General features: G+C 33.2%; 1 protein-coding gene across 7 annotated transcripts in view; it reads left to right on the forward strand.

The window, feature by feature from the left end:
• Positions 1–16,578, forward strand: part of JMJD1C (jumonji domain containing 1C) — a 320,195-nt gene that overhangs the window by 221,414 nt on the left and 82,203 nt on the right. For 5 of the 7 annotated variants that reach the window (XM_045783473.2, XM_087863078.1, XM_045783468.2 and 2 more), the window contains one exon: positions 11,830–11,943. Coding sequence is in view for 3 of the 7 variants with exons in the window: in XM_087863078.1 (XP_087719204.1) it covers positions 11,830–11,943 (114 nt within the window). In the remaining 4 variants the exon portion in view is untranslated. Of the gene's footprint in view, positions 1–7,084; positions 7,936–11,829; positions 11,944–16,578 lie in introns of those variants that run through there. The other 2 variants (XM_045783472.2, XM_045783471.2) reach the window with 2 other exon arrangements.

The raw sequence follows: 16,578 nt of genomic DNA on the forward strand, positions 1-16,578 counted from the left end.
TATGAAAAGTTTGATTTAATCTTCCTTATCTTTGCTCATAAAAATTAAGTAAATGACTTAAAGAAGACAGTATTAGATTCTTAGAATTTGAAAGAATCTTTAACTTTTTATAAATCACTCCTTGCCAAAGCCAGAAATGGGATCTTTCAATGACAGACTTGTCAGGTGTTCATCCAGATTTTTCATAATTGCTTCTAGTAATTGGAAGTTCACTACTTTATGAGTAAATCAGCTTTGGTATGATAATGTTTAATTATTAGAAATTTTTAAATTCTTTGTGCTGAGCTAGAATTGGCCTTTGAAATTTTACTTATAAGGTCCTTCCTTTCCAAATTATCTAACACTTTAAATAATTATAAATCATTATTTGTCCTTCTCCTCTTCTCCAGGCAAGACATTCTCCATTTCTTTAAATGATCCTAATAATCCGTGATTTTTAAATGTCTTTGACACATCTCAGTTTGTAATTGTTTCTCATATTATGATTCCCCAAATTGAACAAGATATTCAGAGATAGTATGACCAATGCAAGATCTCAAGGGACTACTGCCTCTCTTTTTTGAATCATTCTGTCATTTATTAATTCGCAAATAAAGATAGCCTTCATGTGATAGTGTATAAGACAAAAGATGAAACTTAGAAACAGTACAGGTACAGGTTAAATGTATAGGTTAAAAACAGTACTGTTATTTAGCATTTCTTTAATCAGTTTCGGATGCATTAAAAACTGTCATCCAAGACATATTTCATTGACTTTCCTATTGCAGGTTGTCTTCATGAAAGTAACCTTTGTTTTTATCGAAAGACAAACTACTCTCAATGAGTATATTTGGCTCTTAGTAATCACTGTGTATTTGGTGGTTTTTTTTTTTTTTTTTTTTTTGATAATTCTAACTATCCATCTTGGAGTTTTGCTGGAGTTCAAGTTTACTAGCATGCAATTTGTTTCTGAATTGCCCTTTTCCTCCTTTATAAATATCAGTAGATGTCTGTCTGTAATATCTTGATAATGCCTTGATTTGTTTTTCCAAAGACTATCAATAATAGCTCTAAGTTTATATCTATCAAGTTAATATGCTAACATGTAATTTATTTGAACCCATCTCAACTTGGGTTTTTAGTTAATGAAAGCATGACGATGTTCCTATTTTTTTGTAATAATAGAGCAGTGAAAAAGGTCTAAATATCCAACACTAAGAAAATGCATAATAAAATTCAGTGCTCATTTACTTGATTAGGTTTTTATTAGGTAGCTATTTAAAATAATGGCAATATAAGAAAATGAGTTTCAAGATATAATTTATAAGCTGCTCATTTTATTTATTTATTTATTTATTTATTTAAAGATTTTATTTATTCATTCGACAGAGAGAGAGAGACAGCCAGCGAGAGAGGGAACACAAGCAGGGGGAGTGGGAGAGGAAGAAGCAGGCTCATAGCGGAAGAGCCTGATGTGGGGCTCGATCCCATAATGCCAGGATCACGCCCTGAGCCGAAGGCAGACGCTTAACCGCTGTGCCACCCAGGCGCCCCAAAGCTGCTCATTTTAAATTGTATCTTGAAACTTGGTAACAAATAAACTTGTGGAAGAAAAAGGGGCTAAAAGTCCAATTTCTTTTTTTTTTTTTTTTTTAAGATTTTATTTATTTATTTGAGACAGAGAGAGACCACAAGCGAGGTGGGGGAGGACAGCGAGAGAGGGAAAAGCAGACGCCCCGCCAAGTAGGAAGCCTGCTGCAAGGCCTGATCCCAGGACCTTGAGGTCATGACCTGAGCCAAAGGCAGAAAGAAGCCAGATGCTTAACTGACTGAGCCACTCAGGCGCCCCAAGTCCTGTTACTTAGGAACTGCTGAGTAAATTGTTAAAACTAGGGAATCCTTTTTACCCATTTCTTTTGTTTTCCAGATTATCTCTAATTGTGTATTTTTTTATAAGGAAAACTAATTTGGTTTCTAAAAAAAGATCCTCTACTATCCTTTATGGTTTATTTTTAATCTAGTTTACACTTGCCATATTAAAAATACTTTCCTTGACAGAAATAATAATAACAAAATAGGAGTTAAACTTTCCTTTTCTTTTTAACCATTAATGGTTTATCATCTTCCCAAGTGTTCTTTTTATGAACACAGTCTTAAAAACCCTTTCATATTGAGTTGCTTTTTTTCCTAATCCTGCTTATTTCTTCTTTCTGAAAGGTGACATAAGTGTTAGTAAAGCGTATTAAAAATATATAAATTATTATGTTTACCCTTTTTTCCTCAGGTATATGATTTTGTAGTTTGTTCTAAACTGGTTTCATTTTCCTCCATTTTATGTTCAAAGTTTAAAGTTTTATTCAGCAGATGGCAAAACACTTTGCACTTTGCCATCTCATGCCAACAAGCATGAAAACAATACAGTTCTTTCACACCATCCTAGAATAAAAATCATTCAGCTATGAGTTAGGAAATCCAGGTTCTAGTCCCAGGGCTTCTATAAACAAGGTTTTGGACAAGAAAATTCAGTCACTTATTCTCTTTAAGTATCGATTTCTTCATCTGTAAAAATTAGATTACTACTCTCTAAAGTTCCATTTTCCTTTTTAAAAAAATTATTCAGTTTTTTCTCATCTCTTTTTTTCCCTCCTATGATAGGAAAATCCGCCTTTATCTTACACTAAATACTCATACTTATCTGATGTTATTTAGGGACTTTATCTAAACTATCCACTGATGACTGTAGATTCATGTTCCAGTTTCACACTGTTGTATTAATTGGAGCACTGAAATGTAATTATCTGTTAGGGCTAGTTCCTTATCGTTGATTTTTTTTTTCTTTTTCTATCTTTTTAGAACTTTCCTTATTTGCTTTTACATAAAACTGACTTTTCTTTTTTTTTTTTTTTTTTTAATTACTTATTTGGGAGAGAGAGCACACAGAAGGAGAGAGAAAGTGAGAGGGAGAAGCAGACTCCCTACCAAACAGGGAGCCTGATGTGGGGCTCCATCCCAGGACCCTGGGAACATGACCTGAGCTGAAGGCAAATGCTTAACCAACTGAGCCATGCAAGCACCCCCATAAAATTGATTTTTCTAGTTCTGAAGTCTTACTGGTATTTTTATTGAGGTCAGATTAAAGCTATAGAATAATTTATAGAAAAATTACGTTTTCATTATTGACAGAGTTTTAAAGGAAAATATCAGGTATTCAGAATATTATATGAACAAGGGAAACAAAGTAAATTATAAAATAGCGTGATCACTTTATTAATGAATTTTGAGGTATCTATACCTAAAGTAACTAGTGATAGTACTTACAGTGGTTTTGAAAGAAGTGTAAATAGCTTGGGAAAGATTAAGCATTTAATTCTAGTCCTGTTTGGCTTTATGTGGTGACAGGATATAAATTTGATAATGTCCTAATAATGGTATAAAATACAGGTATAAAATTATGGTTTGGAATTATTTATTTATAGAAAGAAAAATTGGTTATCTTAATGGCACACACCTGCAAAGTTTCAGTGACAGAAGAGTAAATGTCACCTCATAATATTGGGAGTAAAGAAGTCTATCTAACCAGGAAAATTCTGAAAGAGAAGACATAGAGATGACAAACTCAGAACTACTCTAGAGTAGAGTATGTGCCTTATTAGTATTCTGAAAGCCTAGAAGGAAAAAATAAAGAAAACTGAATTCAGCCATATGCTTATTGAAAAATATAGAGTCTATTTGCATAGAGTGTTTTTATGTTAAGTATTCTTAGTAGTGATTTTTCTTAGCTCAACTATATGTCATTAAAATCTGCAAGGTTTAAAGAATGGACACATTCTGTTGCACTCCCCTTTGATGACTGGGTATGATATCAAAGATATAGTGAAGAAAGGAGGGAAAGGACACTAATTCTCCAATTATTAGTTGAGTTCTTAACAAGGTGTAATTTTTTATTTCTGTGATAATTGGATTATCTGTTTCCTACTGAAAGTGTGGAATGTATGATAGGGTAGGAATTTGGTTGTCTTTTCCTCACCATTGTATCCCCAGGGGAAGCATAGTCCTTGGTACATAAAAGACATCCCACACTTGTTGGTAGAATGAATGTGCTGCAAGCTTGAAGGAGGGAAGAAAGTTTTAAAAATCCGTAAGATTAGGCCCATGTCATCTGGAAATCCTTGTAGAACTCATAGTCTACTGAAAGCAGGAAACAGTGCTATACAATCTTTGCAGTCCCTAGACGTTTTGCATAGATTCATTTTTGTGAAGAAGCTAATCCTTTGGACATTGCCACACTACAGTAGTTTGATTCGATATTTTCTTGGATTACAGGACAATAGGGCATATTGAGAAAATATTTTCCTGAATCTAGTTAGCCTCACATAGGGCCATATCACACTGAAATCCTGTGAACTACTTCTTTTCATCTTTTCTTAACTTTATGCCTACAAAATATTTATAGTGCTAGGCCATTGAACCTAAGTTATTTTGTAAAATCTGTATACTTGGAGAAATCCACTTGTTTCTTCTTTTGGTTTCTATATCTTTAAAGATGGGGAATTTATTTCTTTCATGGCCCACGATAAATGGAACCAAAGTGCTCATTTATTTTAACTCTTAATTGCATACGTAAGGTTCTTACATTATTGGAAGAAACAGATTTTCTTTAGCTAGCCATACCGCGTTGCTTTCCTTTTAGCCTCTGTTTACTTTCTCACCTCTGTTGATTTATTCAGCTTGTAACCTAGAAACCAACTAAAAAGGAAGGAAGTCAGAGATGTGTATTTCTGGGCAGTAACTGGAGTAGTTTCCTCTTCCTCTAGGCTGGTTTAGCTGCCAGAAAAGACTTTTAAATCCCCTATCCTCAACCACCCCCCCCCCCCAAAAAAAAGGAAAGAAAAAGGGAAAGAAAAGAGAAATTAACAGTAACTATTCAACTTGCTTCCTTAATCCATTAAGTTATAAACCGTAAGAACAACCGATCTAAAGGACTAAAATTCTGCTCTCAAAATGGTGCTTTTTGTTGTCTGAAAGGTGGTATCTACCATCCCTAAGGAGTTATAAGAACTAGAGAGAATCAAGGAGACTTGATGTAAAAGCTGAGCAACTTATTATGCTTGCTACCAAGTGGGTTCTCTATATTGTTATTTCACTGTTTTTATATTTGTATTAGAAATTTACCATAGTACTAGACCAGGCTCACATTCATATATTTAAAAAAATATTTAAAAATGTTTTACAAATATTTGGGAAGCTCAATTTATGAAATAAATATTAAAAAGATATTTATGGCTTTCAACTAGTTCCATCTTTGTGCTCCGCTTATTTGCATTAAGAATTGACTATATAGTATTTCTTTATTTTATTTTATTTTATTTTATTTTTATTTATTTGAGAGAGAGAGAGAGAGAGAGAGCACAAGGAGTGGAGGAAGGAGTAGCAGAGGGAGAAGGAGAATCAGGCTTCCCACACAAGCCAGCCATGGAACTCAATCCCAGGACCATCATGACCTGAGCTGAAGGCAGACATTAACTGACTGAGCCACCCAGGTGCCCCTATATAGTATTTCTTGGTAATAATGGAGAAGAATTTTAATTCAACCATGATGTAGTATGAAATAAAAATGAATGTTTTTTCTTTATTGATATTACTTATTTTGATTTTTAAAGAATTACTACATTCTGTGTCACTACGAATATATAAATATTGTGGAATTTGGATTGTTAGCTAAGTGTAGTTCTATTTGCCGTTTGATTCTGTAGGGGACTGATAGTACTTGAGGAACAAAGACAGCTGTTTTTCAGTGTATATCATATAGTCAAACTTGAATTTATGTCAGCTTGTAAGATGAATCCTGTGAAATATTAAACTCATTCTCTAATGTACAATAAATTGTAGAAATGTAATGTGGAATGTACTGAAAATGTGCTGTTTCATAATATAATAGCCTGCATCAAGCATTTGATGTTTCTTTGTTGTTTGGGGGTTAGAATAAACCTGCCATATTGATCCAGTTGTTTTTTTCTTTGTTGTACATTTTATGATATTGTGAATTCTTCTATTTCCATATATGTTTTACATTCATGTCTGAGTGATTATGAATGAATTATTGAAATGGTGTGTATGATGTAATATTCACTTGAGTTATTATTTTTAAAAAAAATTTTTGTTCTGAAGTTCTATTTTAGCGCCATCAGTGTTCTAAATCTATATATCTTACTAACATTCTTAGAATAATCATTGTCCATCTCTTTCATCCTTAAAACAAGCAAAAAGATTGAGATTTTTGTAGATATAATCCATCATATATTAAGTTGAAAATACCTTTTCAGTGGTTAACCTGATGTTTTCTGTGAAATGAAACTGATACATCTGGAATAGGTATGGAGAGACAGGGCAATGGCTGGGGACTGGAAGTTTTTCTCTTAATATGATTTGGTGAATTGGTTGTGCATGTGGTATTAAAAAAAACATGAATTTGTAGGTTTATTAAAATTGAGATATCTACATCAGGTCATATTTATAATCAAAGACCATTCACATCATTTAAAAATAGGTGAATGTTTCTTACACTTACAGATATCTAACATTGTTTTTTCATGTTCAGTGCGTATTACATACAACACATATCTAAATCTAGACTAATCTCATTTCAGGTGCTCTGTACCAATGTGTGGCTAGTGGCCACCATATTGGACAGCAGCACAACTCTTGAGGCTAGAAAGAAGTTATGAGCATGTTAGGTAACACATCAGGAAAATACGTTTTATGCTTTCAAACTATAGATTTTTTATAACTGAATTGTCTAGATTAAATTGTTTTTTTTTTAAAGAATCAGATTGTTTCAGGAGTATTTTTTTAATCTGCCAAAATAAATATCACCAGTTTTTCTTTTGAGTACAGCATTGTGGTTATGTCATTTGATTTCATTTGGACTGTTAACTCCAAAAATGCTTTTAAGTGTTTTTTTCCTGAGTTTTTTTTTTATATCGGTATATTTTTAAGGACAAATGATTAAACTAAAAATAAGGACTTTAAAACACACAAAGTATTTTCAGTAGTTTAAAGTTATACTTCATTTTCGCCAACTTGAGAGATATTTACGTATTATTTGTTTTCTGCACTTTCTCACCTTGGTAAATCTGGAAAGCAAAAACTTTGTATTTGCATTAGCTTTATTGAAAGAGACAGTAAACTTGAGGTCTCAGTCTCACCACTAGTCTGTCTTTGTCTGTTGTTAAAATTATGAGCCAGTCTCTATGGCCGCAGCCAAATGAGTAATCACCAGTAATGTGACTCGTGCTGGAAGTGACTCCATCAGCACCTGTGACGGGGGATTAGTTACAGTTTACAGAGCACCGCCTCTTCCCTTCTCTCAGTGTGCCCTAAGCCAAGTAGTCTTTCTCATTTGGGTGTCTGCACTGTTGGAAGCTACTGCAGTGTGTTTCCACGCAGACAGAGTACAGTGGGAAAGGCTTTCTCTAGCTGATGGATGGCTGTTCTCTCTATTTGGAGTATCTCACTGGTTATGTAAGCGACCTCGGGAGAAATTATCCTGACCCAGATCGGAGGATGCAGTAGTGCTTCAGCTGCAGGATTTCTTAGTCGTTAACACCACAGTGCTGATGACAAAGAGCGAGTTGTAATCCTCATCACTGCCAGGGATGAGCCAGAGCAGACAGAAAATCGTCATTTGCTCGTCGGAGACTTGTTAGGTTACAGCTCTGCTTCGTTTTGTGGTCTTGGCTTTTCTTCCTATACAATGACGACGCTGCAAGTGAGCTCAGAAATGCTTGGTTTGAGAGCCATTTGCCTGTGATTTCTGAAGACTAAAGAAGTATTTGGGCTAGATAAAAAATACTGCTCAAGAGTGAAATGGAATGTCAGCTACTTCTTGACCTTTAAAGCTGTGTCGTGGATTTCTGAGATTTAAAGATACTTTAAAATTCTGAAGAACAAAGTACGGTTTGTATTTTTCTGCTTCCTTTTTCTTTTGTCTTAATTTACATTTGGTTTTACTTCTCAGCCTTAGGAATTAAGGTCACTGCCTTTTATTGATCTAGCTTTAATGTTCTTAGTTTTAAGAAATTTTAACTATTTTCATTTGTTCAGAAAGGATTATTGTGTGTATAGTAATTTCATAACACTAAGAAGATTAAAAACTAGAGTTTAATTGTTTAAAGTATTATAGCAGAAATGTTTCAGATTAGGGTTTTTAGAATATAGTGTTTTAAGGGAAGTGGGGGTATTTGTTTTGCGAAGGTTTTTTTTTGTGTGGTGTATTCCAGTCCCCACCCCCAACTTGTTTTCTAACAGTATCGTGTTTTTCAATAGACCTGCTTGGGTGGGAATTTGGACTTTGTTCTTTCAAGTCACTCCAGTCTTTTTTTCTTTTTCTTCCCTTTTTTTTTTTTTCTTGTAGACTAAACCTTGACTTCTAAAATGTTGCTTAGTTTTCTGCTTCAGTGTTTTCTTTTAGTGAATTTTATATCATATTTTTGTAGTTAGTGAGCGTGATTTTTTTTTTAACTTGGGAAAGGAATTGTTAAATGTTAACTGGAGATTGTTAGAAACTCAGACTGCAGACATAAACTCCATGAATTTTCAGTTAAATGTTAAATGTGAGCTTTAACATGGTTTGTTTGAGCAGCTGAGTTATGTTTGAGAGCTGTAGCTGATTTATTTTAAAAATGTTTTTTTGAGGAGAGCTCATCTGTTCTCCTCTTCCTCATGTGAATGGAATGTGGTGCAGCATGGAGCCCCAAACAGGATACAGTTGTTCTAAGCATTCTTCCTATAGCGTGGTGTAGGCCCTACTAGAAATGCAGGCTCTCAACTATTTATTTTGGCTTTAGACTATTTTTAAAGTATGGTCAGACAAAGGACCTTAAAGGAACTCTTAATCCATTAATAAAATGGAGAAAGTTTTTTTTTTCAATTATGAATATTCGATTTTAAATTAGTAATTTTTATTTGGATTTTCAAAGGCTTTTTTCAGCATTGGAATAATAGTCTTTTTGTGATTAGGGCGATATTCTACTGTGACTTTCATCAGATGGTAGCTCATTGCTTCCCCTTAGGCTGTGGAAGTTCCTCATAGAATGATATATCTTTAGAGTCTTGAATTACTTAGTTATGCATGAGTTCTAGTTTCTTTACATTCCGGTACACCTAGACCCATGAAATATTTACTGCAGATTCATCATAAAAGCTGTAGGATCTATTCACTTTTATTTAAATATTTATATTTTTATTTTTAAGCTAGTAATAGGTCTTTGAAATGTGTTCGACTTAGATACAAATAATAATGGTTACATCGTTGATTTGCCACTTTAAAAAATCAATGTGTTTTAACTACTTGGTTTCATATGTTGTTTGTCTTTAATTTTCCCATAAAGTAGCAACAGTCACACTTTTTCAGAGTTTATTTAATACATATTGAAACATTCTTTAACAAGTAGTGTAAAAGTATTTATCAGCACTTGCTGGGAACATATTTGTAGCTTAATTATAATCGCACATTTTAAAATTTGCACGTTGTGGCCCTATTTACTATTTTAAGAAGCGTGATATACTCTTGACCTCCATTTGTACATGATTATAAGTATTGTTGTATCAGAAATAGCCTTTTATAAACTGATCTTCTAACATTTCTGATAGCTAAATTCTCCCAGTGGCTTTCGATTAGTTATTTTAAAATGAGAAATTCTTTTTTATTTTAGCCTAGAAACTAAACTAAGTAATTTAAATTATGATTAGTTGGCCTGTTAAAATTTACCCTTAGAACTCTGACCTACCTTAAAAAGCAGAGTTCTGAGAGGTTTTCTTCACAAGAACGTTTTTCATATTATAAAATGACTAGGTCTCATAGGAAATGCAAACCACCTGTATTATTTGCGTAAGAAAGAGGCACTCAGACAGGAGTTTACTTCTTTTTCAAATCCTACTTAATTGAATTGTACCTTTAGCCACTTGGATAATAGCTTTTGTGGACCTTTTTGTTAACCTTCACAAGTTGACCTGACATGGTACCGTTTGAGAAGAAATAGAGCATTTGAATAAAGTTCAAGGATTAAATCAAGTCTTCTTGAAAAGGTGCCAGTGTTTTCTAGTTTACTAAAAACTAAACAAATATATAATATGAAAAATATTACGTATGTCATGTCAATCACATACTGGTAGACATTTTAAAGTATAAATTAGGTAAATGAGTCTTGAAAACTTTAGTCACTTGTTAGGTAAAGTAATAGGATTTTATGAAATAATTTTAGGAATTTAGTCTTGGCAAATGGAAAATTCTAGTTGGCAGTGGTTGCAGGAGATAGCTAAGTAATGGGGGAATGTCTGTGTTGAAAATGTAATTTCTCACCCAAATAAGAATACTCCTGATACATATGTAGTACTTAAAAGGTTAGCCTTAGGACTAGGGAAGGAGGAACTTATTGCGGTTAGATTTTCTAATCATAAATACCGAGAAGCGGGGATGTAAGAATTTTTTCATGTTATATTAATTTAGGAAAGAAGATCTTATTTCTAAGTTCATGGTATAGTATAGAAATCAGGGATGTTTAAAATGCTTCTCTGTTCTCATGTGTTTTTAGCTTTTTCAAAAACACTGTTACAGACTCCTCAATGAATCGAAAGCTTTAAAAGGAATTTCTTAAATACAGAAATTAACTCCTTAAGAGCCGCTCTGAACTAAAGATCTTGAAAAGTTTTTCCCCAGAGTGCGTGTTAGTTGTGATTACCAAGATGTTAGATTTCTTTAAGACATAATAAGAGAAGGGGGAAACATAATGGGTTTGAATCTCCTGGGGATTTTTACTGTCTGTGCCAAAAGCTTTGGTTTGTATCCAAATGGTCACACAAGTTGGTTTGTAGCAAGAAAGATTTCTCCCTGTTACATAGGTAATTTATAAACTAAGTTGGTTGTTAATTCCATTTTCCAAACTTAGATTCTTTTATAGTAAAGCCAGTATATGTTAAGTTTTTAGAAAAGTACCAGGGACGTGACACTTGCTTTTTATTCAAGCTGCTGCTGCTTCGAAAGTGTGACAGTAATTAAAAACTGCGTACATTGTACCTTTGTTTCCTTCCTTCCTCTTCCTCTTCTGTCTCCCTCACTCCCACCCCACCTCAAGATATGGGTATACTCCTTTATGTAAAAGATGAGTGAGTCTTCTTTAAAATAATCATGGCCATGGATCCCCACCTCCCAGCCCCCATTTTTGGTTTGTCTTTTGGTTTGATTTTTAAAATAGCAGAGATCTGGACTGAGAGGGGGGTTTTGTGTAATACTTCTTACCTCCCTCTTTTCCTGTTCCCTTCCCCCATGCTGCTCTTACTGAAGCAGCTGGATTTTTATTTGTGCTTGGGGCAGGGACAGGGGCGGGGGTGGGTAGTACATGGGGTGGAGTTAAAAGACCAGATGCATCCTGATCATTTAAAATCCTTGATGTGAATGAGCTAGCAAAAAAATAGCTCTGTGAATTGTACCTGCTCTGTTTTTATAAAGATTAATACTTAGTAATTTTTTTTAAAAAGAGTTGGGTAAATATGCTCTCCTACCCAGTTGACTTTTTCAGAAGCAGTTTCTCTTTTATTAGCTTAGAAATTTTTATACACATGTATATTTGATTCTCTTTTTTAAAATAAACAACTTATGCATCTACTTCATTCCTTTTAATATAAAACATTTTATTGTATGGATAAAAGCATTTGGATTATAATATGAAAATACTAATGTATTCTAAAATCATTATAATAATGACATTTGTACATTGTATTCAAATATACCCTTCATATTTGAGTATAAAACCCAGAAAATAACCATTATGAATTTTTTTTCTCTCTTACCAGACTTTCAAACCCCTGATTGAAAAAAGTATACCCAGTTCAATCACTGCGGTAGAATTCCTTGTAGATAAACAACTGGATTTTTTAACTGAAGATAGTGCCTTTCAACCCTACCAGGTAAGAAATTTTAGGTTGCTTTTAAAAGTTAGCTAATCTTTAAACGTCACTGACATTCAGATATTCTTTTAAATATTTAGTTCAGGCTAACATCTAGGTGTTCAAGGAACCCAGTGCATTCGATAAATTTTGATTATAGGATAAATGGGTAATTTATCCAATCAACAGATTTATGTACTGAGAACTTGCTATGAACCAGGCAACATTTTGACACTGGGAATACACAAGTGAGCAAAATTAAGTAACTGCCATTATAAATAATGTTCATCGTTAGGAAATAACTGGTTAGATATTAGTATAAATTTTCTTTGTCTCCAGCTCTAAAGGTTAAGAATTGGGTCATTTAATGTAATTAAATGAGATTAGTGTTTACTGTATGCTTACAGTAATAGTAGTTCTTTTTCTTTTTAAGTGGGAAGTTTCCTTTAGATTGTCATTAATTGTTCACTTTTTTAAATTTTAGTTCCCAGATACAGTTTAAGTACAAATACATTTAATTGGAAAAATACTTTCTAGTAGGTTTTTAGGTTTAAATCATGTGAAGAAACTCATCAAAAATAGTAGGCTAAATGAGTTTTTAAATTTCTAGTGAAGTTCTATCGGTTCATTTTTTAAGGTAGAAGTAAAAATACACAGAAGTTTGTTTTCTTTGTATATTTGGATTTCAGATTGAAGTAAATGTCTTCTATGCACTTTTTACTAAAGTGTTTAAAATAGTATGGTAATTACATTAAAAGAAAGGATGAGTGAACTAGTTTGACTTTCTTTTTTTAATGGAGCTGAAAGTCAGTATACGTATTTCATTTCAGAATAGTTACTGTTTTCTGAAAATAATTTGTAGAGGCATCGTTTCCATGGAAAGAACAAGAGCTTGAGTTAATGAGCAATGATTTGTTGTGTGTGGACTTACAATACTTAGGGAATTAGAGTAGTTATGTGCCTCGTCTATTAGAGCTACCAAAATGAGATGATAGTTCCCTGAGTTAAATGTTACTTTGAAGTCTACATAGATGTGCTTTTGTCCTTTCACATTATTTTTTTTATTTCATTAAATGGCCTGGATTTTTGTACTGTTAGCTTTTGTTCTTTCTTTACAATATTTATAGCTAAAAATTCATAGCAAGTCCTAGTTTAATAATGGAGGTGTTAGAGCTTTTCCCTTGGGTTTTATTTTGTTTTGTTTTTAATTGTGAATGCCATTTAGCTTACTATAGGACTTATAATTTGTTTCATTTCTAACAGTCTTTTTTACTGGGAATTAGACTGGGTGAGTCTAGGTAAAATCAGAGGAACCTTCCAATCCTTAATGTTTTAATTTTGTGGTTGCTGATTAGCAGCACTCTGGAAGTTTCAGCTTGGATTTGATTTAGAGAAGTGAAATCATTATGTAGAAATTACTTTTAAAAATAAATTCTTTTGCCAGGTGGCCTAAAACTCCACAACATGTTTATTAAAATTACAATGATTGAAAGAATGTGCTAACATTTTATAGGGCTTTTTGTTTTGTTTTGTTTTACATTTTAAGCTTTTAGATTCTTATAGTTTTGTCATTTTATTTAAAAAATAAAGGCATAAGAGCTAAAGTCTTATTTGATTTGGTGAATTGTATGATTGTCTTTGTTAGTAAGCCATTTGTATTGCCCAGTTAGTATAGGCAGGTTGATCTCTGGCCTGAAAAATATTCTGTCTTCTAAAGGTAAAGTGATTCTCTTGACATTTTAACTACTTGGCTTTCACAAATGTGATCTCTCAGTTCTAGAAAATCAGAAGGAATTACACTAACAGCACTTGATTTAGGGATCCAGCATACCTTTTAGAATTTCTTAGAAGTTTTAAAAGTAATAGATGGTTTACAACAGAGCTTTTTAATATGTATTTTAATATATTTAGTTTCTTATTAATCAGGTTAGAAAATATATAAGGATATTTTCTCTAGTATGTAAATGATAGACACCTATTGTAACATTTTGAATGAAAATGTACTCCAGAGACCTAAGATGGCTCAGTCTGGTTTTTCAAATTTATTTATTTAAATGAGTTTGTGAAATACAGCTACATTCTTGATAAAGGAAACAATTTTAGAGTTCATGTAATTAGAGTGGCTTTATCCCAGAATGCTTTTCTCTAACCACTTGTCCAAACAGTACATTAAATTCCTTGGCATCTTAAACATGGCAGCTGTTACTGGCATAGATTTTGTAAATAGTGTCTTGACATATCTCAACTTTAGGGTAACCCTATGTAAGTCAAAGGGAATTCGGGGAAAATTAAACACATTTTTAAAATGCTCTCCCTGTTTTTTCTCACTTTAAATTTCATGAGGCAATTTCTTCTGATTCTAGATGTTAATTATCTTTTGTAGACTTCTTAGGTGTGATGGGGGAAAGCCTTCTTTAGAAATGGCCTTTGTGTATAGAGTGATGGGTACACATAGCTTTTAAAAATTCACACAAATGCTTTGCTATGAATCTAAGAAAATGTTTTTGTGGTGGGAATTCCCACCTACCATCTCTCTCCTTGGTTCTCAGCAGTTCTGTAGTAGTATACTCCCTTTAATTTCCTTAATAAAGTTGTACAGCCCTATTTTTTAATATATCCAAATAGTATTACATTGTTAAGGCAATGGTTAGGAAACCGTTAACTCAGGATTAATACAGATGATTTCACTTTTAGGTCACTGGTTTGAATCCTACACTTACCTCCGATTTCAGTGCATTGACCATCAAATGCCATGTATTAAACTTGATCTGGTCACTTTTTTAGGTGGCATGTAGTTGGGAAATTGGGGTGTAATCATCATTGTTACAGTTTTCAGCATTTTGGAAAGAAAGTTGAATGAGGAGAAAGAACAAACCGACATCTTATAGATGATATAATCGATGTATATTAATTAGGTCAGTGAAGCAGCATGGTATTGTTAATTCTGTTTTTTCCTTCCTTATGCACACAAATGAGTTTCTGCTTCCTCCTTTTAGATTTCCTGATCATGCCTGGCTGCAGTTAACTTTCTTTGAAGTAGAGGGGGAAGGGAAAAGAGAGGAAGTAGGAGGGAACTCTGCAGATTCTACTATGTCTTTCAACTGACTGGGAAGAAAGAGGGAAAAAAACCCAAATTATTGATTCTGAAAGATGGCTTTTTATAGTTCGGAGTTTTCTTAATTACTATGATTTTTGTGGTATTGTTTGTTTTCTTTGGAGAATGATTAGAGAAAATTTTAAAAAACTTTTCATTAAAACTTGAAGTTTTGATCCAGTTAATATAAAAAACAGTTTGATAATGAAATATGAACATTGACCTTTCAGCATGATTTTGAAATCATCTCGTTCTGAATTTTGGCTTCTGGCCATGCGCACACCTGCAGTTTTCAGGTTGGTTGCTTCATAGAGGATATAGAAGAGATTATTTCTTACCTGAAAATTGTACATGACTCATACCAACAAATCTGGGTTGGTCTGGCTTGTTAGTCCAGTATTTTCTAGAGATCACAATTCTCTTTGTTTTTAAATGTAGTAAAGGGATAATGCAAAGGGCACTAGTTTAAAAAACCATTAGAGACTTGAAGCAGAATGTGCTTGTTCAAACTTACGCCTTATGTTTATCTTACTGTATATTTCAATTCATTGTAGTCTTGAGATATATTCCCTACCATAAGGTAGAATCATCCTAGACCTGAAGGAATGATCCTTTTTTTAAGTTCTGGGTTATAATGAAGTGATACAAATTTAGAGATAAGATTATTAATTCTACAGTTTCTATCATCATAGAATAGAGACATTGAACTGCTTTACTTAATATTAGATATAGTACTCCTGTGCTCTGAATTCCTGGTTGAAGGAAAAGGGAACAGGTGGAGCAAACCTGAGTATTTTCTTAGTACCTGGACTAAAAATTGCTTAAAGACTTGAACAGAGAAGAGTCAAAATATTTAGTGAATGAATGTGTCTGGACTTCATAAAATCTTGTGTATTTATCATTTCTGTATTCCTCGGTGAGAAAGTTTTTTCCCTGTTTCAGTCCATTTTGACCCACAGGTTTTACATCATTGATGATATAAATTTATTGGCTGTGGTTTCAGAATATCCCTAAGGTAGTTGTTGCTCAACACATCTGGTTTACTAAAAATAGCTCAAATGATTGCCTAGGATAAATTACCAGTAGTTCGGGAGTGGAGTGTAGCAGAGACCTGTATTTTTTCCCTCTAAATTTTTTGTTATTGTCCTGTGGACTTTGGAATTGCTTCAAAACCAGGATGAGATAATGCGTATGAGGTGAAATTTAGTCCCCACTCAGCCAAGGTGAACAATTAACTACTGGTTTGGTTGTTACTAGCCAGATGTTATATTTTGTTGAATTAAATATTTGACATAAGTGATCCACTGACAAAAGTTTAAAAATCTTGTTGGTAGTCATTCATTTACAAGCAGATTTATTCCCCAGGGTACTATGGTGGTGCTACTAATAGTTTACAGAAGGAAGTAGACAGAACTTCATGTTAGTATTGCTTTGGTGGGTAGAGAAAAAAACTTATTTTTTTAAACTTTTCTTTATTTTCACTTCAATTTGGTGTAGATATATCATTTTAAGACTAACATTCCTGTAGAGGAAATGGGATTTTGACTTGGTGCAGGATTTAT

The sequence above is a fragment of the Ursus americanus genome, chromosome 6 (genome assembly GCF_024610735.1).
Source record: "Ursus americanus isolate L20-20 chromosome 6, mUrsAme1.1.p, whole genome shotgun sequence".
Classification (NCBI taxonomy): Eukaryota; Metazoa; Chordata; class Mammalia; order Carnivora; family Ursidae; genus Ursus; species Ursus americanus.